Source organism: Diabrotica virgifera, chromosome 2 (assembly GCF_917563875.1).
Source record: "Diabrotica virgifera virgifera chromosome 2, PGI_DIABVI_V3a".
In the NCBI taxonomy this organism is placed as follows: domain Eukaryota; kingdom Metazoa; phylum Arthropoda; class Insecta; order Coleoptera; family Chrysomelidae; genus Diabrotica; species Diabrotica virgifera.
Genome location: NC_065444.1, coordinates 89,229,744 through 89,257,375, shown reverse-complemented (window position 1 = coordinate 89,257,375; position 27,632 = coordinate 89,229,744). Strand labels below are relative to the sequence as shown.

Here is a 27,632-nt window from a genome sequence, read left to right as displayed (position 1 = left end):
ACATTTCTAAATGCATGGTTTGTGCTACTTGTAAACCAAGTAACCTACCACAGGCTGGACTTATGGGTTCCTTCAGGAACATAAATTTTCCTTGGCAGATGATCTCAATGGATCTCATTGGACCTTATCCTCGGAGTTACAAGGGTAATACCTATTGCCTGGTAGTTGTGGATTATTTCACTAAATTTCCTTTAGTTTGTCCCCTTCGCCAGGCCACAACTCCAGCAATTTTAAAATATTTGGAGGAACAAGTCTTTTTGGTGTATGGTGTTCCTCAAATTGTGTCATGTGACAACGGTCCTCAGTTTGTATCGAAGGCCTTTAAAGATCTTCTAGCTAAATATAAGGTTCAAAAGACCTTTTATAATGCTGCCTACCATCCACAAGCAAATCATACTGAGAGAGTAAATCGCAGTATTGTCACAGCTCTAAGGTCCTATACTTACCCTGATCACAGAGCTTGGGATCAATATATTCATTCCATAGCTCAAGCCATAAGGACTTCTGTCCATGAAGTTACCCAGTGCTCTCCAGCATATTTGAATTTTGGTAGGAATGTGGCTTTATCAGGTGATTATTTTGGTGTAATTTCAGACAATTCCGAAAATCTTCCTCAAATATCTGAGAAACTTCATCGCTTAGATGATCTCCAGACGTTACCTCATATTTTCGCAGACATTAGGAAGAAGTTAAAAACTTCTTACCTAAGGAACCAGCAGCACTATAATTTGAGGAAACGAGATCTGCGATTCTTTGTTGGTGATCGAGTCTTAAAGCGCAATTTTGTCAAATCCAATAAGGGTGATGCCATTTCTGCAAAGTTTTGCCAGAAATATGTCCCATGTACTGTCTCAAGGGTAATATCTCCTTTGATTTATGAATTAAAGGACAATTCGACTAATAAGCGAATTGGTCAATTTCATGTAAAGGATTTACTGCCTGACAACACCATGGACGAGGTGGATTCTTCAACTTCATCGGAAGAAGATTAGCTTAACAGGGTTGTTTAAGCTAATATCTTCCTGTGTTTGCCTTTAATTAGTTTTATTATGGTATAGTATTTTAGTTTAAATTGTTAATCACCAGATAATGCCTGACCATAGCAATTTTTATCCTTCGGCATGGCTTGATGATTTCTCACGTATTAGTTATTAGGTACCGAATTCTTGTGTAATACCGCTTGTATGAGTTTATTATTATTTTTTTGTATTATAGATTGCATTTGAGTCATTATCGACAAATATTCTCAAATACTAATCCAGCCAGTAGTATTACCAAGTTAATAACCTCCACTTGTACTCTTAGTTTTGTACTCAACCTCTCAGAATAAAAGGGCTGTTGATTATTATATATTAAGATATTTGGATGTGTGGGCTCATACAAGTATTCTTGCTTAATATAGATGGAGCTATGTTACACTACCATATCTTAGATTATGTGTTATATCTTGGATATTTGATTACATACCTATTATTTTTTTTTATTGTTTTTATATCATGTCATTGGATTTGCCATATTGGAAAGAAGTTGTGGTTGTTAATTTGTTATTGGGTTACTTTATTGATATTTGTCACAGGTACCTTAAATACTTTATATTAATTCGGATTCTTACTTCCTCCACAGGATGATTCTGGAATGAATTTGGAATTTTGATTTATAAATGAATTCTTGAGTCCTTCATATTTCTTCTTATGAACTAGTCTGTTAATGCTCAAAGTTGGTGAATACGTGGGTTCGAAGTTCAGCAACTGATCACTGCTATCCAATTTCGTAATCCATGTCTTTCTTGTCAGAGTAGGCAGATGTTTATCCATGATAATATTTCTGGTTGGGAAATGGTGTACAACACTTCCTAACCATTCTTGTGCAATTGTTCCAAATATTCCAGGCACATTTTCACACGATAATAGGGAAGTCTAGTTTGCTTATTTTATGTCTCTTAGTTCATAGTATATAGATGCTTGACTTTCCATAGACGTAGAGTCGTAATGTTAGTGATTAACCCACTGGGACAAATTATTGATTTTCTTTTTAGTAGATTCCCTCTTCTTTCCTTAGGCATTAATTGTTGCTTAGATTCAGGAATATCTCCTGGATAATCCTATGTATGTTCACATGAATATACAGTCTTATGAAAGATTGGGAGCTCGTTCCCGTCATATTTTGTATTTACCATGGAGTCATAGAACTTATAAGTTCATCCTTTATTTTTACTATTTAGTTTCGATAGGCTCATATTACCGGATGAGGGTAGATCTAGAGCTAATTTAGTTAGTTATTTAGTATTAGTGAGAATTGGTCCATAAATCTTCCTGATCGTTCTTCTTTGGATATGCTCCTATAAATCTGGTGTCCATTGCTAGTCCGATTTTGGATTAAGTGTCCGATTCTTCACTTATTTTGTTTATTTGGTTGTATAGGTTCGTATTACCGGATGTGGGTGTACGTAGACCTAATTTATTTATATGATTTAGTATGGATGTGAATTGGTCCATAAATCTTCCTGGTCGTTCTTCATTGGATATGCTTTTGTGAATCTGTTGTCCATTGATAGTCTGACTTTGGATTGAGTGTCTGATTCCACATTTATTTTGGTTAATGTGTTTGCCTTCCTTTGGTATGTTCACTATTTATATTAGTTGGTATTGGTGAAAATTATTCTATAAATATTCCTAGTTGTTCTTCTCTGGATATGCTATTACGAATCTGGTGTCCATTGCTAGTCCAATTTAGGATTGAGTGTTTGATTCTTCACTTATTATAGTTATTGATTTCATTGGTGACTTTAGTATATGTACTTGCGTTATGGTATGAATTGGCTCTCACCTTTGCCTGGTTGTTCGTCCTTGGATATACTCCTTATAAATCTGATGTCCATGGATAGTTCAACTTTGGATTTACTGCCAATTCGACACTTATTTGTCATTATAAATTATGTCTCATCTTTAGCACTTTTACTAGGACTTCGGGTCATATTTTGCAATTTCCGTTATTTGCTGCAGTGACCATCCTACTTTCCCTTGATTATTAGTGGTGATTATTTGTAATCTTGCGAATCAACGGGGAATGATACACTAAGCACTACTACTCTAGTTTAATATTTTGAAAAAAAAAAAAAAAAAAAAAATTTTTTTAAATAAAATTTTTTTTTCTGGTGGTTGAAAGGGAATGTGACGTTCCGCCCCTTATAGAATCGATTATTGATGGGAAGATATTATTTAACTATCCAAAATATTATTTAATTATTTTCAGAATTATTTTCTTTCAATGTTTATTCAAATAGAACTTAAACCCATCTCAGAATTTTTAAATGCTTGATGACGTCACATTTAAAACGTGGCAACATTGGTTTCCCCACTTTGACAGCCAATGCTTAGTAGAGGGGTACGAAGGATTCAGCTGTGAACGTGAGCCTTGGATTGCCATTGTTTCTCGAGTGTTCGGTCTGAATCGTAGTGTGCGGGGTCATTAGACTCAATTATTCACCTCTAATTCTCAGTTCCAAATTGATTAAATATTACAATAAAAGTATAGTGAAGTTATCCAGCAGCAGTGGATTTGAAGAATTTTAGAGCATACTATATCCAATGAGTTCTACCCCGGTAAATACACATTTTATTAAGTATTTTATTCAGCCATTTTGGAAGTCCTTGACATTTGCTAACTAAGTTTCACATAGTCTATTTTCATGGTTTTTATGTTTTATTTTCATGGATCAAACTCATCTAGAGATAATTCAATATTCGTTGTTAATTTGTGCTTCCAGTTGGAAAATAGAGCTAATTTAAACTCCATTTTTTATATTCCTTTCAAGTCTACAGAACTCCTATCTTTTGAACGATGATCAAATAAGTATCCATCGCTTAGTCTTACTATATTTCATCCTTGTATAATATATCTATATACCGGTGTATATATTATAATAAAATATTCTTTCACAGTAATTATATTTTGTATTTCAATTGGAAATTACTTGTGTTATTTGACCAAGGTCATCTGATAGCAACCTGATAAAAGGTCAAGCTGTCTAGTCATTCAAGTTTTTGGACTTAATGACCTATTTCTTCTTATTCCCATAGGAATAAAAACACCTCCTCGTATCTCTTGCTTCTTTTTTTTGACATTGGTAGATTGGTAGTAACACCACACTGTGTTTTTTTTAGCACCTACCATGAAATCTTAAAGCCACCCTACAACAACACCAAGGCCAGACCACACAGAGAGAAACAATCAATAGGCGACCAGCCTGGATTATTTCCACATTTTCTTTTTTTTGAGTACCTCCCGCTGCTTTCCAACAGTTTTGAGTACCTTCAGCTGCTTTCTACCAGTCTTCCTCTCCTGTACCTCCAGCAGGACAGCTGCTAGCGAGAGTTAGCACCCTTGGGTGCTCATTACATCAACTTCAAGATTAGGAAAGAGTGGTTTGTTTGGGAACATTTACTGTGCTCTTATTAAAGACAGACTGGTTTTGTGATATTTAGTACATTTTTTTTTTATAGTTCAATTGCACACACATTTTTCCTGCTTTATATTTTTTATAGGTTTTTTTTTCTTTACAACATAATATTTAATTGATAGCGTTCCCCAACACTCTGCAATCTATAAAGGTATAAATTTCTGAGCTCAGATATTTTCCCTGATAATAGTAGTCGGTACTCTTATCTTGATTATTTTTAGGCTGTGTTCCACTTTTGTATAATTATTTAAACTCATTCCATTATTTTAGTATATGTTTAATTAAATTTTTAAAAATTAACTTCACATATTAGTCAAAATTGTAATTATTAACTTTATTTAACTTGAACTTATTAACTTTACTTAACTTTAACTTATTAACTTTATTTAACTTTAACTTTAATTTATTAAATTCATATGAACTTCTGGATTCTAATCCCTCAGATTAGTTTTTGGTTTCACTTGTTATTATTACTATTATAAACCACGAGTTAGGAAAAGGATCTGTGTATCCACTCGTAGGTTTATTTATTCAATAAGGCTTGTGCCTGTCCCACTCACAGTGAGGTATTTATATGTTATATATAGTATCAGGTAGTATTTAATTAAGGTGTACGTATTATAAACGTACAATTATTATTTGGTGAGGGTTCTACTAACCTAGTTGTAAGTTGTACTTCCTGTATTAGAGGTACCCGTAGTCAGTTTTTCTAACCTTATAAAGAGTATTCTTAGATCATAGTTGTATGATGATTTTGTAATTGACTTTCACTAGTATCACTTTTTCCTGTCATGTTAGAGTTACACACTAGTTACTTGTCCTAACTCAGAGATTGTTAAAAAGATCTAGTAGTTACATTCAATAAATATACATTTATTGTGATTTTTTTTTCTTATTACTCCTTTATTTTTAGTAGTATATTTTATAATTTAATAATCTTTAATAACTTTTCACATACTTGTACTACAAATTTAACATACTCTATAGCAGCGTAGAATACCTGGAAGAGCGTTAACCTAGTTATCCTTCTTCTGGCGCCCAAAATTTCATTCTATTTTCAGTATATTATTATATTTACTCTATCTATTTTCTGAACATTATCTTCATATCTTCTTTTCGAGCCATCATTGTCACTTCCTTTAATCTATTGTCTGGCCAAAAATAGCCGTGCAAATTGGCCGAATCCTTCCTTGAGTGTCAAGTGGCCCTTCTCATACATATTTAGCTAGCCATTCAAGTTATATCTATCTATTAATGATTTCTCATCTCTAGTCCTGTATCAATTCGATATTCTTTGTCTTGGCATCCTTCCATACAAATACTACTACAAAGTTGTATTTTAGTTACTCCAGCTTCTTCAACGGAGAAGCCACACATTTTTGTCCTTTGGCTACATTAAGTAGATCTTCTTCTTTTTACTACTTCTGTTGGAGTTTACCACTCCCTTTTCATTCACTCCAACAGAAAATCATCAGCTAGTTGTTACAGGTTAAGCTTGAGCTTAAGATTTGGTGCAACAAGACATTAATATTTTTATTTTTCAGTACCGTAGCCTATTACTAGTAGAGTTCATATTATTTTGCTTGTTCTTTTACTTATAATGTCTTTTCAACTCGGCCTTTTTTAGTTTTTGGTTGTCATTTGTATTTTTCCCTCCGAATGAAACAAATGATATTTCATTTTATTAATTAACTACAATACTAATTATTTATAATATAATCATTTTAGCAATATTGATAATTTTACAAATAACTGTTGTTTGCTAACATTTTGAATTATATATTTTCTATCTTCTTCTTAAGGAGATTGGCTATAACTACAGCAAACTCTTCTCTACCTTGAGCGGTTCTTAGTATCGAATGTGTGTTCATGCCTCTCCAGTCTCTCATGTTCTCCAGCCAAAAGCATTTTCTTCTTCCTGAACCTCTTCTTCCTTCCACTTTCCCTTCCATTATGAGTCGTAAAAAGTTGTATCTTTCTCCTATGTGAATTATTTCCTAGATAACTCGTTTCTCTGTTTTTTACAACATTTAGGAATTCTCTCTCAGTCTCCATTCTTTTCAGCACCTCGCTGTTGGTCACGTAATCTGTCCAAGAGATCTTCAGCATCCTTCGAAAAACCAACATCTCAATGGCTTCTATAAATATAGACTTCTTTCTATAAATTTTCTTTTTCGATATATATATATATATATATATATATATATATATATATATATATATATATATATATATATATATATATATATATATATAATCGGTTTATAACGTTCTACGACGTCTTCCGATTCCCAATCGCCATTGCTCTCGATCGTAGCACATGTCTTCGTTCAAGCCTCTTTCTCCGATTTCCCTATGGATTCCTTCTATCCAGCTTTTCCTAGGTCTTCCTCTCTTCCGCCGTCCTTTTGGTGCCCATCGTAGCACTTGCTTGGGTAATCTGTCTTCTTCCATACGTTGTACGTGGCCAAACCATCTTAGTTGCTTTGTTTTTATATCGTCCATTATTGTATGCTTTACATCCATTATCTCCAATATTCTTGTATTTCTGATTTTTTGTATTCTTGATATACCAGCAGATCTTCTCCAGAAGTCCATTTCAGTTGTTCTGAGCATATTTTCGGATTTTTCTTTAAGTGGCCAAACTTCGCTGCTGTATGTTATAATGCTCTTAACAATGCTGTTATAGATGTTACGTTTATTTTCTTTGGAGATACTTTGGCGATAGCTTTCCTTCCTTGTGTGCACCTTTCTTGGATATTCTTGTCCAACGTTCCATCTTGTGTAATTGTAAGACCCAAGTATTTATATATTCTTTCTTTCTTTTTTCTTTCTGTTCTTTTTCGAAATTTATATAAATATAGAATTTGTTAGAGCTGTCCTGGGGTTTTAGCCAAATTTGCAAACCAAGTTTAGTTAATTAGTAAAAAGATATTTCAACCTATTTATGTCCGTATTCAAATAGAACATTAGAGGCATTTCTATTCATTTATGTTATACTTTATATACAGGAACACGAAACTGCGCCTGGCACGGACGCTTATCTTTCCTATCGCTACCTATGCTTCAGAAATTTGGACCATTAAAAAGTCCGACTCACAACGTATAATGGCCTTTGAAATGTGGGTATATCGTAGAATGATGCGCATACCCTGGACATCACATCGCACAAATATCTCAATATTATCAGAACTCGACATCAACACTAGGCGTACCACCATCATCAACCAAAATATATTGAGGTACTTTGGACACATTACCAGACGAAGAGAAGGCATGGAGAGGTTGGTGGTTGAAGGCAAGGTAGAGGGTAAAAGAACTCGAGGAAGATCGCCACTCCGATGGTCAGACCAAATAAAATGCGCCACCGGTTACTCTCTGTCTGAGGCAGCACACCGCGCCCAGGAGAGAGAAGAATGGATAGCAACCATTTGTCAAATACCATAACGTCACCACATCCTTACGAAGGATAAAGGACAGAGGAGGAGGAGGATGTTATACTTTGTATTACGAATTTTATAAAGTAAAATTAAAATAAACGTTTTAATTGTAATTATTATTAAGTCTTTATGCTTTAATTACATAATCGTGAAGTTATCGGGGGCCGCTCGGGGTAATTTGGCCTAGGGCCGCAAATACCCTAAATCCGGCACTGCGTCCGCTGGAAGGTTAAACAGTATCAAAAGCGAAAGGGTAATCATTTTTTACTTTATTATCCTTGATTCTTTTGTTGGCACACTTCTCCATTTCCCATATTTTCTGTACAGGATCCTTATTAGCTGTAAAAAAATGTGTATAAAATTTAAGAGATATATTAACCCTTAACTACAGACATCCGGTATTTTTTACCGGCGGGCATTCCCAAAATGTGGATTTCGTGGTAACCTCACAACTTACAAGTTCATGTGTCTCTGTACCTCTCGGGCAGTTTGTATAACAATGCTAGTCAAAGCGTGTATTGTGTATTGTCAATATTTTCTTTTCTGGTACACATCAAAAATCTTAACCGGTAAAAATTACCGGATGTCTGTGTTAAGGGAGTATTTTTATATGAGTACTATATTTGTAAATCTGAAATGTTTACATTATTTGTTTGTGTTTTTGGGGAAAAAGTAAAGAAATGGACTGTGGAAGACATCCTGGACCTTCAATGAAAGTTAAATTTGAAGATAAAAATTTTGAGGTCACTTTGCAAAAATGGAATTGCCATTTAATTTTATTACAATTTTACCCCTTGCAGATTTTTTTTCATGGATGTAAAAATTTTCGTGGATGCTGTTTTATATTTCCTTTGTGATTCTATGTTACGTTTATTTGTTAAAAAAAAGTTTAAATTTTTGTCCATAGCATTTATGGCCGTTTGTTTCAATAGACCAAAAATGTTACCAAAATTCTGGTTTAATAGATTATTCTTCAAAAATCTTGTATTATGTTATTAAAATCACTCATTTTACCATTTTTCCCATATCTAGAGACTCCATAAAAACACATAATGCAAAACGTTTTTGTTTTTTATTATTAACTTTATATTTTGACTCTATTTTATAACGACCGGTAAAAAATACCGGGAGTCTGTAGTTACGTGATAATATTGGGATGTCTGTAGTTAAGGGTTAAACCGAAAGAATTGGAGGTAAGACTATTATGGGAAGAGATTCCTACAGGTAAAAGACCATTCGGACATCCCAGAATGCGATGGAGAGATGACATGTAAGCAGAACTCCGAAAAATGTACATTCCATTTGACCCTAGGTTGATGGAAGACCAAACAAATTGGAAGAAAGTTGTACAGTCAGCCAGGACCCATCCAGGGTTGTAGCGCTACGTGATGATGATGATGAAAGAAGAGGAGGAGCTGATAATGTGTAAAAGCAAAATAAAATCCTAGTTACAAACATAGAACAAAGATATTACTAATCTGTCTAAAGATATATTCGTTTTTTCTGGTAGTCTGACGATAATAGTACACTGTCAATATTATAATCAATACATCGGAGAGTTGAATTTTGGCAATAATACAGACCAGTTGTACAAAGCGACCTCTCTATCTATTCATTCTATATATTTTTTTAATAAATAACGCTATATTGAGGGCCCTTCTGCTAGTTCCAAATGGTGTAATTAGTATGATATAGCTAGACCCAAACCCAGACATCCAAAGTGAAAGTTATCCTTCAACACCAAATTGTTCTATATGGTCCACAACAATTACGTTTTTCGTCAATATTTCTAAACCTAAGTTGTTTAGCGTGAACAATATTCTATACAAAAATGTATTACATTAAATTTGAAACAAAAATTTTACTGTTGGAAAGATATTCATGCGACATTGTCCATAGAAAGGTCAGAGTGGGTTACTCCCCCTCCCCCCAAACCAGACGTTAAAAATGGTGTAACTCTTTACTGAATAATATGTGGACTAATTCGCTAGAAAAGGATATACTCATTTACTTGTGGATACTTACCCAAACCGAGAGCCATTTCATTACATTTAATATAGTGCACAGCATACTGTTTTTCAATACCAGTCAAGTACGTCATCAATTTTGGTACAATTATCCTATAATTTGAATCCAACTACGAATAAAAAACTACAACAATTATCTTTATATCTAAGAGTATATTAGCTTTTTTACCTCTCCTGCTTGGCCCCATAGGCAGAAATTATATCGCTGAAAAAGAGTATTTGTAGTTAATTGCAAAAAAAGGAATTTTATTTTAAGCACATTAACCTTCAATAGTAAGTACAAGTGTCTTTTGGACACATGCGTATTTTATTGTTGCTCTCGCTATCGTACAAATTAAAATAAAACCCTTCCCCGACTAATGTCAACAGTAATGGTATTTTCGTTCAGTTGAATCTTGTACTTTGTCTTTAATGCGACATATTAGAGAGATATCGAAACTCTAAGTTAAAAGTTCCTTTATTACAGGATCTTTTAATAAAGGACAAATAGAGCCAATACAGGACATGTGTAATGAGAGTTATCGAAACTCAGTTTTAAGGAATCTTTTATTTTGTATATTTTAAATATACAAATGACATTAAATATTTATGTAATTATAAAAATAAAGTTAAAAGTAAAATAACATTATTATTGTGAATGCGGAAAAATTGAGGATCTAGGCCATATTCTTCTACAGTGTCCAATAAGAGTATCCAAGCAGTTTAATCTGAGAACCGAACTTACAAAATTAGGAGTACCAAAGAATTCCAATGTTCAAAATATATTGCAACATCTTACTCATGAACAACTAGAGGCAGTGATTATTCATTTAAATATTAACAAAATGAATTTATGAATTTAAAATACTTCGGCCCGCAGTTACGTCCCCCAATATTCCCCTGGTTACTTGGTAAATCAAGGCAACAAAATAGGCTGGTAAATAATAGAATTCATAGGGGCATTCTTTTACTTCAAGAGTATGATTTTGAATTTAAATATATCAAAGGAACTGACAATATCTTGGCTGATGCGTTGACGAGAGATGAACAATTCCGCAAAGAGGACCACAAAACTCTCCACGTTGGCATGAACATAATGAGAGAAGAAGCAGGCTTATTTTCTTTGGCTCAGATCAGGGAAAATCAGGAACAACTGGATGAAAGAGAAAAGCAAAGGGTCGAACAAGAGGATAACTTATATTTTAAGAGGGTCGATGGTAGAGAACTATATGTAATCAAGGAACAGATGGCAAAAGAAGTTTTAGCAAAATTACATTGTGACAACGGACACATTGGAAGCAGGAAGGTGTGGCTTATGTTCAGGGAGAACTACATTTGTCGAAAGGACTATACAATAGCCAAAGAGATGACTCGAAATTGCGAGACATGCCAAAAGTGTAAAAGTAAGAATTTCAAAAACGAAAACATCACAAAAAACGTCATAGCTCGGAAGAAACTGGATATTGTCGCCATTGATATGTTGAGCGATTTAATAACAACAACACAGAGGAATAAACACATATTAGTTATGGTGGATGTTTTTTCAAAGTATTTAAAACTGTACCCATGTAGAACCACGAAAGGAGCTGAAATACTTCGGAAGATAGACGATTTTATCGAAACAGTGGGAAGACCAGACAATATTTTGTTGGACAATGCAACATACTTTAGGAACGACCGTTTTAAAGGGGAATTAAGAGAGAGAGGCATAAATACAAAATTTGTAAGCATCCGACATCCACAGAGCAACCCATCAGAGCGTTTTATACAAGAAGTCACAAAATTTCTAAGAATTGCTGCGGAAGAACATCATCGACATTGGGACAGAAAAGTGTTTGAAATAGAGACGTATTTGAACTGTGCACCAAATACGGTTACCAAGGAGACGCCTTTATATGTAATGAAAGGAACAATGCCTACGAGACCGTGGGAAGACACCGCCCCCAGACAATACGAAGAAGTGATCGAGGTGGTTCAACGAAGATTGAGACGAAGTGGAGAGAAATATCTCCAAAGGCAAGAGAGGACCCGAAGAAGAAGGCCGGTTACATTCCAGAAAGGGGATAAAGTTTTAGTGAGGGCACTAAGGGTGTCCAATTTACAAAATGGTATTTGTGCTAAATTGATGCCGGTATTTGAAGGTCCATATAGGGTCAATACGGAAAATGGGGTAAATAGTTATGAATTAGCGCATATAGAGACAGGCAAGATACGGGGTATTTTTAACATTCACGACATTTATAAGTATCATGAGTAGAGTTTGGTAACATAATGGAATAATTTGATCCTAAAAAAAACTTGTGTCATTTAAATAAATAACAGAGTTTTTCGGCAAATCAAATGGCGGGGAGTTGTTAAGATATGTAAAATTTGAATTAATATGGTTTCGATCTTAATATTTTAGAAAAGTTAAAACATATAATAAAAATATACCAAAATTCATTTCGAAGAAATGAAAGTCAATTATCTTTGGATGGCCGTAGGTAAACAAAATTTAAATAGGGATTAAGTATTTTCTTTGTACAGTTAGTATGATAAGGAAGTGGTTATGTGTTTGGACAATGAGACCGGGTTAGGGAACAATTGTATTTAGAAATTTAAATGAATGTAATCTCCTTAAAAACCGATTGGCATGTAATTAGTTTTAGGAAATTTAGAATGGTAGGAAAAGTTGGTTTTGGATCTGACATTGACAATTTGGAATTTAATTCTTGGGAATCGTTGTCAGTGGACTTTCATAATTTTTTACATAATTTAATTTTACGGTAGAATAAATTTTTCAACGTTACTGTTTAGTGCTGGCCTTTAAACGAATGGGATTCTAGATGATAGTTGTTAAATGATCGTCAAGTCGAATAGTGGTGATCTCTGAGAGTCTCCTGAAGTAGTAAGGCAGATAAATGAATAGCTGTGAGTTTGTTGAAATAAGTGTCCTGACGGAGGCTCATCACGTAAAGCATTGTAAGTTATATTGTTCTACTTATATTCCAAGAGTCACCGTTGCATGCCGGAACGAGAAATAGATTCAGTTTATTGAGAGGAGAAAAGGCTAGCATGGTTTTTTGAACGATACGTGCATCTGAAGGGGGTCATTGATGACAATAGGCTTGCAATAGTTTGTTGCGAGATTGCTGACTACATAGGGGGCTGCTAAGAGTAAATTGTAGGCGACCAGAGACAAGAATTTGGACAACTCATCATCCGAGAGACAGTTTTATTTTTTTTGTAGAATTATTCATAACGCAAATTTCAATAAGTACTTTAGATAGTGGTAGGAGTATTTCAATAATCAGAATAGGAGATATTATTTTTAGAGGATATTTTGAGGGTGAATTTATTTCAATAGATGTTTTTGTACCATATATGTGTTTTATTCCGTTAGTCTTTGACCTTATTTATCATATGTAAAGCAAAGGAGATATTGAAGCACGAGAATATAAAACCCTGAGATTAGAGCATTAAATAGTGTGATTAAATCATAAGTGCATCATTAAAATTAAATTTAATTAATTAATTAATTATCTAATCAATTGCTTTGAGCACACCGATCTTTGAATATCACTATATATATATATATATATATATATATATATATATATATATATATATATATCCTCTTATTTATATGGATTAATGCTAGCAAGTTTTAATACCAATCTAGATTTATCTGGTGAGTTATATTTTTACATGATCTTTGTTTCCACTTTATCAGTTACTTTTTAGCTCTTGAAAATGAATGTAAACACATTCGAAAGCTCGAGTAATAAAAAATAGTATTCTAACAGCCCCCTTTTATTGACTCCAACCCACCGAAACTCGAAAAGTGTTTATATATATATATATATATATATATATATATATATATATATATATATATATATATATATATATATATATATATATATATATATATAGTAAAGTTTTGAATATTGGGGAAATCTGCAAACCAAAACTCAATGCGTATCAATTGTACGGCCTAACGTTTTCGTGAATGATTATTCACTTCTTCAGGGCTGAAATAAAGAAAATGTTAATTAGCCATATATATTCCACGCAAAATGTTAGTTTTCATTACCAATACGTAGAATTGTAGAGTTACGTTGTTAAGTAATAAAAAAGACGATATGTATAAAAACATATCTCTTTTTGTTTGAAGTAAAAAGAAAACACAACACTTCAACTTGGAAAACTATGGCTATATGGTTACAATCAATGAATTATAATCCTTGAGAAACCTCACCGATTGTTCACCATACTCTACCCTTATTGTGTTGTAAAACCCCATGTTCCTATAAAATAAAGAAAGATTAATCTTTGCAGATAAGTTAAACAGTAAAGTTTTGAATATTGGGGAAATCTGCAAACCAAAACTCAATGCGTATCAATTGTACGGCCTAACGTTTTCGTGAATGATTATTCACTTCTTCAGGGCTGAAATAAAGAAAATGTTAATTAGCCATATATATTCCACGCAAAATGTTAGTTTTCATTACCAATACGTAGAATTGTAGAGTTACGTTGTTAAGTAATAAAAAAGACGATATGTATAAAAACATATCTCTTTTTGTTTGAAGTAAAAAGAAAACACAACACTTCAACTTGGAAAACTATGGCTATATGGTTACAATCAATGAATTATAATCCTTGAGAAACCTCACCGATTGTTCACCATACTCTACCCTTATTGTGTTGTAAAACCCCATGTTCCTATAAAATAAAGAAAGATTAATCTTTGCAGATAAGTTAAACAGTAAAGTTTTGAATATTGGGGAAATCTGCAAACCAAAACTCAATGCGTATCAATTGTACGGCCTAACGTTTTCGTGAATGATTATTCACTTCTTCAGGGCTGAAATAAAGAAAATGTTAATTAGCCATATATATTCCACGCAAAATGTTAGTTTTCATTACCAATACGTAGAATTGTAGAGTTACGTTGTTAAGTAATAAAAAAGACGATATGTATAAAAACATATCTCTTTTTGTTTGAAGTAAAAAGAAAACACAACACTTCAACTTGGAAAACTATGGCTATATGGTTACAATCAATGAATTATAATCCTTGAGAAACCTCACCGATTGTTCACCATACTCTACCCTTATTGTGTTGTAAAACCCCATGTTCCTATAAAATAAAGAAAGATTAATCTTTGCAGATAAGTTAAACAGTAAAGTTTTGAATATTGGGGAAATCTGCAAACCAAAACTCAATGCGTATCAATTGTACGGCCTAACGTTTTCGTGAATGATTATTCACTTCTTCAGGGCTGAAATAAAGAAAATGTTAATTAGCCATATATATTCCACGCAAAATGTTAGTTTTCATTACCAATACGTAGAATTGTAGAGTTACGTTGTTAAGTAATAAAAAAGACGATATGTATAAAAACATATCTCTTTTTGTTTGAAGTAAAAAGAAAACACAACACTTCAACTTGGAAAACTATGGCTATATGGTTACAATCAATGAATTATAATCCTTGAGAAACCTCACCGATTGTTCACCATACTCTACCCTTATTGTGTTGTAAAACCCCATGTTCCTATAAAATAAAGAAAGATTAATCTTTGCAGATAAGTTAAACAGTAAAGTTTTGAATATTGGGGAAATCTGCAAACCAAAACTCAATGCGTATCAATTGTACGGCCTAACGTTTTCGTGAATGATTATTCACTTCTTCAGGGCTGAAATAAAGAAAATGTTAATTAGCCATATATATTCCACGCAAAATGTTAGTTTTCATTACCAATACGTAGAATTGTAGAGTTACGTTGTTAAGTAATAAAAAAGACGATATGTATAAAAACATATCTCTTTTTGTTTGAAGTAAAAAGAAAACACAACACTTCAACTTGGAAAACTATGGCTATATGGTTACAATCAATGAATTATAATCCTTGAGAAACCTCACCGATTGTTCACCATACTCTACCCTTATTGTGTTGTAAAACCCCATGTTCCTATAAAATAAAGAAAGATTAATCTTTGCAGATAAGTTAAACAGTAAAGTTTTGAATATTGGGGAAATCTGCAAACCAAAACTCAATGCGTATCAATTGTACGGCCTAACGTTTTCGTGAATGATTATTCACTTCTTCAGGGCTGAAATAAAGAAAATGTTAATTAGCCATATATATTCCACGCAAAATGTTAGTTTTCATTACCAATACGTAGAATTGTAGAGTTACGTTGTTAAGTAATAAAAAAGACGATATGTATAAAAACATATCTCTTTTTGTTTGAAGTAAAAAGAAAACACAACACTTCAACTTGGAAAACTATGGCTATATGGTTACAATCAATGAATTATAATCCTTGAGAAACCTCACCGATTGTTCACCATACTCTACCCTTATTGTGTTGTAAAACCCCATGTTCCTATAAAATAAAGAAAGATTAATCTTTGCAGATAAGTTAAACAGTAAAGTTTTGAATATTGGGGAAATCTGCAAACCAAAACTCAATGCGTATCAATTGTACGGCCTAACGTTTTCGTGAATGATTATTCACTTCTTCAGGGCTGAAATAAAGAAAATGTTAATTAGCCATATATATTCCACGCAAAATGTTAGTTTTCATTACCAATACGTAGAATTGTAGAGTTACGTTGTTAAGTAATAAAAAAGACGATATGTATAAAAACATATCTCTTTTTGTTTGAAGTAAAAAGAAAACACAACACTTCAACTTGGAAAACTATGGCTATATGGTTACAATCAATGAATTATAATCCTTGAGAAACCTCACCGATTGTTCACCATACTCTACCCTTATTGTGTTGTAAAACCCCATGTTCCTATAAAATAAAGAAAGATTAATCTTTGCAGATAAGTTAAACAGTAAAGTTTTGAATATTGGGGAAATCTGCAAACCAAAACTCAATGCGTATCAATTGTACGGCCTAACGTTTTCGTGAATGATTATTCACTTCTTCAGGGCTGAAATAAAGAAAATGTTAATTAGCCATATATATTCCACGCAAAATGTTAGTTTTCATTACCAATACGTAGAATTGTAGAGTTACGTTGTTAAGTAATAAAAAAGACGATATGTATAAAAACATATCTCTTTTTGTTTGAAGTAAAAAGAAAACACAACACTTCAACTTGGAAAACTATGGCTATATGGTTACAATCAATGAATTATAATCCTTGAGAAACCTCACCGATTGTTCACCATACTCTACCCTTATTGTGTTGTAAAACCCCATGTTCCTATAAAATAAAGAAAGATTAATCTTTGCAGATAAGTTAAACAGTAAAGTTTTGAATATTGGGGAAATCTGCAAACCAAAACTCAATGCGTATCAATTGTACGGCCTAACGTTTTCGTGAATGATTATTCACTTCTTCAGGGCTGAAATAAAGAAAATGTTAATTAGCCATATATATTCCACGCAAAATGTTAGTTTTCATTACCAATACGTAGAATTGTAGAGTTACGTTGTTAAGTAATAAAAAAGACGATATGTATAAAAACATATCTCTTTTTGTTTGAAGTAAAAAGAAAACACAACACTTCAACTTGGAAAACTATGGCTATATGGTTACAATCAATGAATTATAATCCTTGAGAAACCTCACCGATTGTTCACCATACTCTACCCTTATTGTGTTGTAAAACCCCATGTTCCTATAAAATAAAGAAAGATTAATCTTTGCAGATAAGTTAAACAGTAAAGTTTTGAATATTGGGGAAATCTGCAAACCAAAACTCAATGCGTATCAATTGTACGGCCTAACGTTTTCGTGAATGATTATTCACTTCTTCAGGGCTGAAATAAAGAAAATGTTAATTAGCCATATATATTCCACGCAAAATGTTAGTTTTCATTACCAATACGTAGAATTGTAGAGTTACGTTGTTAAGTAATAAAAAAGACGATATGTATAAAAACATATCTCTTTTTGTTTGAAGTAAAAAGAAAACACAACACTTCAACTTGGAAAACTATGGCTATATGGTTACAATCAATGAATTATAATCCTTGAGAAACCTCACCGATTGTTCACCATACTCTACCCTTATTGTGTTGTAAAACCCCATGTTCCTATAAAATAAAGAAAGATTAATCTTTGCAGATAAGTTAAACAGTAAAGTTTTGAATATTGGGGAAATCTGCAAACCAAAACTCAATGCGTATCAATTGTACGGCCTAACGTTTTCGTGAATGATTATTCACTTCTTCAGGGCTGAAATAAAGAAAATGTTAATTAGCCATATATATTCCACGCAAAATGTTAGTTTTCATTACCAATACGTAGAATTGTAGAGTTACGTTGTTAAGTAATAAAAAAGACGATATGTATAAAAACATATCTCTTTTTGTTTGAAGTAAAAAGAAAACACAACACTTCAACTTGGAAAACTATGGCTATATGGTTACAATCAATGAATTATAATCCTTGAGAAACCTCACCGATTGTTCACCATACTCTACCCTTATTGTGTTGTAAAACCCCATGTTCCTATAAAATAAAGAAAGATTAATCTTTGCAGATAAGTTAAACAGTAAAGTTTTGAATATTGGGGAAATCTGCAAACCAAAACTCAATGCGTATCAATTGTACGGCCTAACGTTTTCGTGAATGATTATTCACTTCTTCAGGGCTGAAATAAAGAAAATGTTAATTAGGCATATATATTCCACGCAAAATGTTAGTTTTCATTACCAATACGTAGAATTGTAGAGTTACGTTGTTAAGTAATAAAAAAGACGATATGTATAAAAACATATCTCTTTTTGTTTGAAGTAAAAAGAAAACACAACACTTCAACTTGGAAAACTATGGCTATATGGTTACAATCAATGAATTATAATCCTTGAGAAACCTCACCGATTGTTCACCATACTCTACCCTTATTGTGTTGTAAAACCCCATGTTCCTATAAAATAAAGAAAGATTAATCTTTGCAGATAAGTTAAACAGTAAAGTTTTGAATATTGGGGAAATCTGCAAACCAAAACTCAATGCGTATCAATTGTACGGCCTAACGTTTTCGTGAATGATTATTCACTTCTTCAGGGCTGAAATAAAGAAAATGTTAATTAGCCATATATATTCCACGCAAAATGTTAGTTTTCATTACCAATACGTAGAATTGTAGAGTTACGTTGTTAAGTAATAAAAAAGACGATATGTATAAAAACATATCTCTTTTTGTTTGAAGTAAAAAGAAAACACAACACTTCAACTTGGAAAACTATGGCTATATGGTTACAATCAATGAATTATAATCCTTGAGAAACCTCACCGATTGTTCACCATACTCTACCCTTATTGTGTTGTAAAACCCCATGTTCCTATAAAATAAAGAAAGATTAATCTTTGCAGATAAGTTAAACAGTAAAGTTTTGAATATTGGGGAAATCTGCAAACCAAAACTCAATGCGTATCAATTGTACGGCCTAACGTTTTCGTGAATGATTATTCACTTCTTCAGGGCTGAAATAAAGAAAATGTTGATTAGCCATATATATTCCACGCAAAATGTTAGTTTTCATTACCAATACGTAGAATTGTAGAGTTACGTTGTTAAGTAATAAAAAAGACGATATGTATAAAAACATATCTCTTTTTGTTTGAAGTAAAAAGAAAACACAACACTTCAACTTGGAAAACTATGGCTATATGGTTACAATCAATGAATTATAATCCTTGAGAAACCTCACCGATTGTTCACCATACTCTACCCTTATTGTGTTGTAAAACCCCATGTTCCTATAAAATAAAGAAAGATTAATCTTTGCAGATAAGTTAAACAGTAAAGTTTTGAATATTGGGGAAATCTGCAAACCAAAACTCAATGCGTATCAATTGTACGGCCTAACGTTTTCGTGAATGATTATTCACTTCTTCAGGGCTGAAATAAAGAAAATGTTAATTAGCCATATATATTCCACGCAAAATGTTAGTTTTCATTACCAATACGTAGAATTGTAGAGTTACGTTGTTAAGTAATAAAAAAGACGATATGTATAAAAACATATCTCTTTTTGTTTGAAGTAAAAAGAAAACACAACACTTCAACTTGGAAAACTATGGCTATATGGTTACAATCAATGAATTATAATCCTTGAGAAACCTCACCGATTGTTCACCATACTCTACCCTTATTGTGTTGTAAAACCCCATGTTCCTATAAAATAAAGAAAGATTAATCTTTGCAGATAAGTTAAACAGTAAAGTTTTGAATATTGGGGAAATCTGCAAACCAAAACTCAATGCGTATCAATTGTACGGCCTAACGTTTTCGTGAATGATTATTCACTTCTTCAGGGCTGAAATAAAGAAAATGTTAATTAGCCATATATATTCCACGCAAAATGTTAGTTTTCATTACCAATACGTAGAATTGTAGAGTTACGTTGTTAAGTAATAAAAAAGACGATATGTATAAAAACATATCTCTTTTTGTTTGAAGTAAAAAGAAAACACAACACTTCAACTTGGAAAACTATGGCTATATGGTTACAATCAATGAATTATAATCCTTGAGAAACCTCACCGATTGTTCACCATACTCTACCCTTATTGTGTTGTAAAACCCCATGTTCCTATAAAATAAAGAAAGATTAATCTTTGCAGATAAGTTAAACAGTAAAGTTTTGAATATTGGGGAAATCTGCAAACCAAAACTCAATGCGTATCAATTGTACGGCCTAACGTTTTCGTGAATGATTATTCACTTCTTCAGGGCTGAAATAAAGAAAATGTTAATTAGCCATATATATTCCACGCAAAATGTTAGTTTTCATTACCAATACGTAGAATTGTAGAGTTACGTTGTTAAGTAATAAAAAAGACGATATGTATAAAAACATATCTCTTTTTGTTTGAAGTAAAAAGAAAACACAACACTTCAACTTGGAAAACTATGGCTATATGGTTACAATCAATGAATTATAATCCTTGAGAAACCTCACCGATTGTTCACCATACTCTACCCTTATTGTGTTGTAAAACCCCATGTTCCTATAAAATAAAGAAAGATTAATCTTTGCAGATAAGTTAAACAGTAAAGTTTTGAATATTGGGGAAATCTGCAAACCAAAACTCAATGCGTATCAATTGTACGGCCTAACGTTTTCGTGAATGATTATTCACTTCTTCAGGGCTGAAATAAAGAAAATGTTAATTAGCCATATATATTCCACGCAAAATGTTAGTTTTCATTACCAATACGTAGAATTGTAGAGTTACGTTGTTAAGTAATAAAAAAGACGATATGTATAAAAACATATCTCTTTTTGTTTGAAGTAAAAAGAAAACACAACACTTCAACTTGGAAAACTATGGCTATATGGTTACAATCAATGAATTATAATCCTTGAGAAACCTCACCGATTGTTCACCATACTCTACCCTTATTGTGTTGTAAAACCCCATGTTCCTATAAAATAAAGAAAGATTAATCTTTGCAGATAAGTTAAACAGTAAAGTTTTGAATATTGGGGAAATCTGCAAACCAAAACTCAATGCGTATCAATTGTACGGCCTAACGTTTTCGTGAATGATTATTCACTTCTTCAGGGCTGAAATAAAGAAAATGTTAATTAGCCATATATATTCCACGCAAAATGTTAGTTTTCATTACCAATACGTAGAATTGTAGAGTTACGTTGTTAAGTAATAAAAAAGACGATATGTATAAAAACATATCTCTTTTTGTTTGAAGTAAAAAGAAAACACAACACTTCAACTTGGAAAACTATGGCTATATGGTTACAATCAATGAATTATAATCCTTGAGAAACCTCACCGATTGTTCACCATACTCTACCCTTATTGTGTTGTAAAACCCCATGTTCCTATAAAATAAAGAAAGATTAATCTTTGCAGATAAGTTAAACAGTAAAGTTTTGAATATTGGGGAAATCTGCAAACCAAAACTCAATGCGTATCAATTGTACGGCCTAACGTTTTCGTGAATGATTATTCACTTCTTCAGGGCTGAAATAAAGAAAATGTTAATTAGCCATATATATTCCACGCAAAATGTTAGTTTTCATTACCAATACGTAGAATTGTAGAGTTACGTTGTTAAGTAATAAAAAAGACGATATGTATAAAAACATATCTCTTTTTGTTTGAAGTAAAAAGAAAACACAACACTTCAACTTGGAAAACTATGGCTATATGGTTACAATCAATGAATTATAATCCTTGAGAAACCTCACCGATTGTTCACCATACTCTACCCTTATTGTGTTGTAAAACCCCATGTTCCTATAAAATAAAGAAAGATTAATCTTTGCAGATAAGTTAAACAGTAAAGTTTTGAATATTGGGGAAATCTGCAAACCAAAACTCAATGCGTATCAATTGTACGGCCTAACGTTTTCGTGAATGATTATTCACTTCTTCAGGGCTGAAATAAAGAAAATGTTAATTAGCCATATATATTCCACGCAAAATGTTAGTTTTCATTACCAATACGTAGAATTGTAGAGTTACGTTGTTAAGTAATAAAAAAGACGATATGTATAAAAACATATCTCTTTTTGTTTGAAGTAAAAAGAAAACACAACACTTCAACTTGGAAAACTATGGCTATATGGTTACAATCAATGAATTATAATCCTTGAGAAACCTCACCGATTGTTCACCATACTCTACCCTTATTGTGTTGTAAAACCCCATGTTCCTATAAAATAAAGAAAGATTAATCTTTGCAGATAAGTTAAACAGTAAAGTTTTGAATATTGGGGAAATCTGCAAACCAAAACTCAATGCGTATCAATTGTACGGCCTAACGTTTTCGTGAATGATTATTCACTTCTTCAGGGCTGAAATAAAGAAAATGTTAATTAGCCATATATATTCCACGCAAAATGTTAGTTTTCATTACCAATACGTAGAATTGTAGAGTTACGTTGTTAAGTAATAAAAAAGACGATATGTATAAAAACATATCTCTTTTTGTTTGAAGTAAAAAGAAAACACAACACTTCAACTTGGAAAACTATGGCTATATGGTTACAATCAATGAATTATAATCCTTGAGAAACCTCACCGATTGTTCACCATACTCTACCCTTATTGTGTTGTAAAACCCCATGTTCCTATAAAATAAAGAAAGATTAATCTTTGCAGATAAGTTAAACAGTAAAGTTTTGAATATTGGGGAAATCTGCAAACCAAAACTCAATGCGTATCAATTGTACGGCCTAACGTTTTCGTGAATGATTATTCACTTCTTCAGGGCTGAAATAAAGAAAATGTTAATTAGCCATATATATTCCACGCAAAATGTTAGTTTTCATTACCAATACGTAGAATTGTAGAGTTACGTTGTTAAGTAATAAAAAAGACGATATGTATAAAAACATATCTCTTTTTGTTTGAAGTAAAAAGAAAACACAACACTTCAACTTGGAAAACTATGGCTATATGGTTACAATCAATGAATTATAATCCTTGAGAAACCTCACCGATTGTTCACCATACTCTACCCTTATTGTGTTGTAAAACCCCATGTTCCTATAAAATAAAGAAAGATTAATCTTTGCAGATAAGTTAAACAGTAAAGTTTTGAATATTGGGGAAATCTGCAAACCAAAACTCAATGCGTATCAATTGTACGGCCTAACGTTTTCGTGAATGATTATTCACTTCTTCAGGGCTGAAATAAAGAAAATGTTAATTAGCCATATATATTCCACGCAAAATGTTAGTTTTCATTACCAATACGTAGAATTGTAGAGTTACGTTGTTAAGTAATAAAAAAGACGATATGTATAAAAACATATCTCTTTTTGTTTGAAGTAAAAAGAAAACACAACACTTCAACTTGGAAAACTATGGCTATATGGTTACAATCAATGAATTATAATCCTTGAGAAACCTCACCGATTGTTCACCATACTCTACCCTTATTGTGTTGTAAAACCCCATGTTCCTATAAAATAAAGAAAGATTAATCTTTGCAGATAAGTTAAACAGTAAAGTTTTGAATATTGGGGAAATCTGCAAACCAAAACTCAATGCGTATCAATTGTACGGCCTAACGTTTTCGTGAATGATTATTCACTTCTTCAGGGCTGAAATAAAGAAAATGTTAATTAGCCATATATATTCCACGCAAAATGTTAGTTTTCATTACCAATACGTAGAATTGTAGAGTTACGTTGTTAAGTAATAAAAAAGACGATATGTATAAAAACATATCTCTTTTTGTTTGAAGTAAAAAGAAAACACAACACTTCAACTTGGAAAACTATGGCTATATGGTTACAATCAATGAATTATAATCCTTGAGAAACCTCACCGATTGTTCACCATACTCTACCCTTATTGTGTTGTAAAACCCCATGTTCCTATAAAATAAAGAAAGATTAATCTTTGCAGATAAGTTAAACAGTAAAGTTTTGAATATTGGGGAAATCTGCAAACCAAAACTCAATGCGTATCAATTGTACGGCCTAACGTTTTCGTGAATGATTATTCACTTCTTCAGGGCTGAAATAAAGAAAATGTTAATTAGGCATATATATTCCACGCAAAATGTTAGTTTTCATTACCAATACGTAGAATTGTAGAGTTACGTTGTTAAGTAATAAAAAAGACGATATGTATAAAAACATATCTCTTTTTGTTTGAAGTAAAAAGAAAACACAACACTTCAACTTGGAAAACTATGGCTATATGGTTACAATCAATGAATTATAATCCTTGAGAAACCTCACCGATTGTTCACCATACTCTACCCTTATTGTGTTGTAAAACCCCATGTTCCTATAAAATAAAGAAAGATTAATCTTTGCAGATAAGTTAAACAGTAAAGTTTTGAATATTGGGGAAATCTGCAAACCAAAACTCAATGCGTATCAATTGTACGGCCTAACGTTTTCGTGAATGATTATTCACTTCTTCAGGGCTGAAATAAAGAAAATGTTAATTAGCCATATATATTCCACGCAAAATGTTAGTTTTCATTACCAATACGTAGAATTGTAGAGTTACGTTGTTAAGTAATAAAAAAGACGATATGTATAAAAACATATCTCTTTTTGTTTGAAGTAAAAAGAAAACACAACACTTCAACTTGGAAAACTATGGCTATATGGTTACAATCAATGAATTATAATCCTTGAGAAACCTCACCGATTGTTCACCATACTCTACCCTTATTGTGTTGTAAAACCCCATGTTCCTATAAAATAAAGAAAGATTAATCTTTGCAGATAAGTTAAACAGTAAAGTTTTGAATATTGGGGAAATCTGCAAACCAAAACTCAATGCGTATCAATTGTACGGCCTAACGTTTTCGTGAATGATTATTCACTTCTTCAGGGCTGAAATAAAGAAAATGTTGATTAGCCATATATATTCCACGCAAAATGTTAGTTTTCATTACCAATACGTAGAATTGTAGAGTTACGTTGTTAAGTAATAAAAAAGACGATATGTATAAAAACATATCTCTTTTTGTTTGAAGTAAAAAGAAAACACAACACTTCAACTTGGAAAACTATGGCTATATGGTTACAATCAATGAATTATAATCCTTGAGAAACCTCACCGATTGTTCACCATACTCTACCCTTATTGTGTTGTAAAACCCCATGTTCCTATAAAATAAAGAAAGATTAATCTTTGCAGATAAGTTAAACAGTAAAGTTTTGAATATTGGGGAAATCTGCAAACCAAAACTCAATGCGTATCAATTGTACGGCCTAACGTTTTCGTGAATGATTATTCACTTCTTCAGGGCTGAAATAAAGAAAATGTTAATTAGCCATATATATTCCACGCAAAATGTTAGTTTTCATTACCAATACGTAGAATTGTAGAGTTACGTTGTTAAGTAATAAAAAAGACGATATGTATAAAAACATATCTCTTTTTGTTTGAAGTAAAAAGAAAACACAACACTTCAACTTGGAAAACTATGGCTATATGGTTACAATCAATGAATTATAATCCTTGAGAAACCTCACCGATTGTTCACCATACTCTACCCTTATTGTGTTGTAAAACCCCATGTTCCTATAAAATAAAGAAAGATTAATCTTTGCAGATAAGTTAAACAGTAAAGTTTTGAATATTGGGGAAATCTGCAAACCAAAACTCAATGCGTATCAATTGTACGGCCTAACGTTTTCGTGAATGATTATTCACTTCTTCAGGGCTGAAATAAAGAAAATGTTAATTAGCCATATATATTCCACGCAAAATGTTAGTTTTCATTACCAATACGTAGAATTGTAGAGTTACGTTGTTAAGTAATAAAAAAGACGATATGTATAAAAACATATCTCTTTTTGTTTGAAGTAAAAAGAAAACACAACACTTCAACTTGGAAAACTATGGCTATATGGTTACAATCAATGAATTATAATCCTTGAGAAACCTCACCGATTGTTCACCATACTCTACCCTTATTGTGTTGTAAAACCCCATGTTCCTATAAAATAAAGAAAGATTAATCTTTGCAGATAAGTTAAACAGTAAAGTTTTGAATATTGGGGAAATCTGCAACCAAAACTCAATGCGTATCAATTGTACGGCCTAACGTTTTCGTGAATGATTATTCACTTCTTCAGGGCTGAAATAAAGAAAATGTTAATTAGCCATATATATTCCACGCAAAATGTTAGTTTTCATTACCAATACGTAGAATTGTAGAGTTACGTTGTTAAGTAATAAAAAAGACGATATGTATAAAAACATATCTCTTTTTGTTTGAAGTAAAAAGAAAACACAACACTTCAACTTGGAAAACTATGGCTATATGGTTACAATCAATGAATTATAATCCTTGAGAAACCTCACCGATTGTTCACCATACTCTACCCTTATTGTGTTGTAAAACCCCATGTTCCTATAAAATAAAGAAAGATTAATCTTTGCAGATAAGTTAAACAGTAAAGTTTTGAATATTGGGGAAATCTGCAAACCAAAACTCAATGCGTATCAATTGTACGGCCTAACGTTTTCGTGAATGATTATTCACTTCTTCAGGGCTGAAATAAAGAAAATGTTAATTAGCCATATATATTCCACGCAAAATGTTAGTTTTCATTACCAATACGTAGAATTGTAGAGTTACGTTGTTAAGTAATAAAAAAGACGATATGTATAAAAACATATCTCTTTTTGTTTGAAGTAAAAAGAAAACACAACACTTCAACTTGGAAAACTATGGCTATATGGTTACAATCAATGAATTATAATCCTTGAGAAACCTCACCGATTGTTCACCATACTCTACCCTTATTGTGTTGTAAAACCCCATGTTCCTATAAAATAAAGAAAGATTAATCTTTGCAGATAAGTTAAACAGTAAAGTTTTGAATATTGGGGAAATCTGCAAACCAAAACTCAATGCGTATCAATTGTACGGCCTAACGTTTTCGTGAATGATTATTCACTTCTTCAGGGCTGAAATAAAGAAAATGTTAATTAGCCATATATATTCCACGCAAAATGTTAGTTTTCATTACCAATACGTAGAATTGTAGAGTTACGTTGTTAAGTAATAAAAAAGACGATATATATAAAAACATATCTCTTTTTGTTTGAAGTAAAAAGAAAACACAACACTTCAACTTGGAAAACTATGGCTATATGGTTACAATCAATGAATTATAATCCTTGAGAAACCTCACCGATTGTTCACCATACTCTACCCTTATTGTGTTGTAAAACCCCATGTTCCTATAAAATAAAGAAAGATTAATCTTTGCAGATAAGTTAAACAGTAAAGTTTTGAATATTGGG

The 27,632-nt window shown here is 32.2% G+C and overlaps 1 protein-coding gene across 2 annotated transcripts in view; it reads right to left on the bottom strand.

The window, feature by feature from the left end:
- Positions 1–7,996: 7,996 nt before the first annotated feature.
- The window catches only part of LOC126879553 (uncharacterized), a 114,571-nt gene continuing 94,935 nt past the window's right edge, over positions 7,997–27,632 (bottom strand). For both annotated transcript variants that reach the window (XM_050642706.1, XM_050642707.1), the window contains 3 exons: positions 10,096–10,131; positions 9,925–10,036; positions 7,997–8,238 (listed from right to left, as the gene is read on the bottom strand). In XM_050642706.1, the coding sequence (XP_050498663.1) occupies positions 8,129–8,238; positions 9,925–10,036; positions 10,096–10,131 (258 nt within the window). In that variant the 3' untranslated portion in view covers positions 7,997–8,128. The remainder of the gene's footprint in view (positions 8,239–9,924; positions 10,037–10,095; positions 10,132–27,632) is intronic.